Source organism: Gobio gobio (assembly GCF_949357685.1).
Source record: "Gobio gobio genome assembly, chromosome: 19".
NCBI lineage: Eukaryota > Metazoa > Chordata > Actinopteri > Cypriniformes > Gobionidae > Gobio > Gobio gobio.
In genome coordinates, this window is record NC_137112.1 from 4,651,571 (window position 1) to 4,654,070 (window position 2,500).

Here is a 2,500-nt window from a genome sequence, read left to right on the forward strand (position 1 = left end):
TGTGTGTGTGTGTGTGTGGGCATGTTTTTGTGAAATATCAGGAAACAAATGTGTATAATGACATGGGTATTACAAAAAGAGGGAGAAATATGAGGACGTTCCCCATGTCCTCACTTTTCAAAATGCTTATAAATCACACAGGATGAGTTTTTTTCACAGAAAGTGAACTGCACAGTCTCCTGTGATGGGTAGGTTTAGGGGCAGGGGCAGTGTGTGTGTGTGTGTGTGTGTGTGTGTGTGTGTGTGTGTGTGTCATGGGTAGGTTTAGGGGCAGGGGCAGTGTGTGTGTGTGTGTGTGTGTGTGTGTGTGTGTGTGTGTGTGTGTGTGTGTGTGTGTGTCATGGGTAGGTTTAGGGACAGGGGCAGTGTAAGGGGATAGAAAATACGGTTTGTACGGTATAAAAACCATTACGCCTATGGAATGTCCTCACATTTCACAAAAACAAACATGTGTGTGTGTTTGTGTGTGTGTATGTGTGTGTGTGTGTGTGTGTGTGTGTGTATCTGTGGCGCCACCCTGTGGATGAGCTGACAGGGCTCTGAATGCACCGAAACTCACTCGAAACCTGGATGTGACTGACACACACACACACACACACACACACACTTCTAAACAGGTTCAGCACGAGCCCTAGATTCTGGTGCGGTGACCCGGAGCACATGCAAGTCACCTGTGAGCAGGACGTCCCCCGCCGTCAGGGCGCTGGTGGAGCGGGAGTGTCTGTGGGATGCTGGGAAGGATCAGGAAGCACGTCACACACATTTCAGAAACAACACACCACCTGAGTCACAGCACTTTGTTCTCTTCTCCTGTGTTTTAGTCATAATGGAGATGGAGAAAGCTCCCTCCAGCCCTCCAGCAGGAGTCTCTTACCCAGCGGACTGAAGCCTCGAGCCGGGCTGGTGTCCCGGCTGCTCTCCCGACTCGTGTCCCGACTACAGCCCTGACTCATGCTGGGCCTCGGGATGCGGCTGCCCCGCACTAACACACACACACACACACGCAGCAGGAGTCAGCAGCACAGGACAGAGGAAACACATGCAGGAAGAATGAGGCCGAGAGGAGGATACGACATTATATCAACAGTGAAGCGCAGCTTAAAATAGATCAAAATTCATAAAAATATGACATAAAACACACAACAAATATATAAATGATAAAATATAAAAATTTACATTCAACTTCACTTTCAAAAAAATCATAAAAATATGAAATAAAATATTATAAAAAATATATATAAATAATTAAAATATTATTATTATTAAAATTCTACTTTCCCTTTCAAGAAAATCATAAAAATATTACATAAAATTCATAAATATACAAATAATAAAATATTAAAATACTGTCATTTACATTCAACTTCCCCTTTCAAGAAAATCATAAAAATATGACAAAACACACAACAAATATATAAATGATAAATATAAAAATTTACATTCAACTTCACTTTAAAAAAAATCATAAAAATATGAAATAAAATATTATAAAAAATATATATAAATAATTAAAATATTATTATTATTAAAATTCTACTTTCCCTTTCAAGAAAATCATAAAAATATTACATAAAATTCATAAATATACAAATAATAAAATATTAAAATACTGTCATTTACATTCAACTTCCCCTTTCAAGAAAATCATAAAAATATGACAAAACACACAACAAATATATAAATGATAAATATAAAAATTTACATTCAACTTCACTTTAAAAAAAATCATAAAAATATGAAATAATATATTATAAAAAAATATAAATAATAAAATATTATTATTATTAAAATTCAACTTCCCCTTTTAAGAAAATCATACAACATAAAATACATAATAAATATACAAATAATACATTATTATTATTATTATTATTATTATTATTATTATTATTATTATGATTATTTAAATGCAACCTTCTTTCCTTTCAATTTCCTTCCTTTCAAGAAAATCATAAAAAATGATGGCAAAATATATAAATATATAAACAAATAATAATAATAATATTAAAATTGATATTATTATTTATATTAAAATTCAACTTCACCTTTCAACAAAATCATAGAAATATGACCAAATATTTTACAAATCGAATATTAAAATATGATTATTATTTATATTAAAATCATAAAATATGACAATATTATTATTTGTGTTTATATATTTTAATATATCATTATTTTTTAAATTTAAATCCCCCTTTCAAGAAAAAAAATATTATTTATATTTAAATTCAAGAAAATCATAAAAATAACAGAAAATAAATTAAAACTTAAACAAATAATAAAATATTATTATTATTAAAATTCAACTTCCCCTTTCAAGAAAATCATATGAATATGACATACACAAATAAAAATAATAATATTAATATACTATTATGACTATAATGTTATCTGTAACATTATTTTGAAATGAACAAACAAAAACTCATTCAAGCATAATGAACAATAAAGAAAGGAACAACATCCAAATAACAAAACAAGAACAATAAAGTGTTTT

At 31.0% G+C, this 2,500-nt stretch overlaps 1 protein-coding gene across 3 annotated transcripts in view; it reads right to left on the reverse strand.

Moving 5' to 3' along the window:
* LOC307143198 (CLIP-associating protein 1-B) overlaps nucleotides 1-2,500 on the reverse strand; it is a 140,389-nt gene that overhangs the window by 56,470 nt on the left and 81,419 nt on the right. The window contains exons 23-24 of one of the 3 annotated variants that reach the window (XM_079844526.1): nucleotides 875-982; nucleotides 672-731 (exon numbers count right to left, since the gene is read on the reverse strand). The exons of the other annotated variants lie outside the window; for them this stretch is intronic. Of the exons in view, the coding sequence (XP_079700652.1) occupies nucleotides 672-731; nucleotides 875-982 (168 nt within the window). The remainder of the gene's footprint in view (nucleotides 1-671; nucleotides 732-874; nucleotides 983-2,500) is intronic. 3 annotated transcript variants of the gene reach the window in all.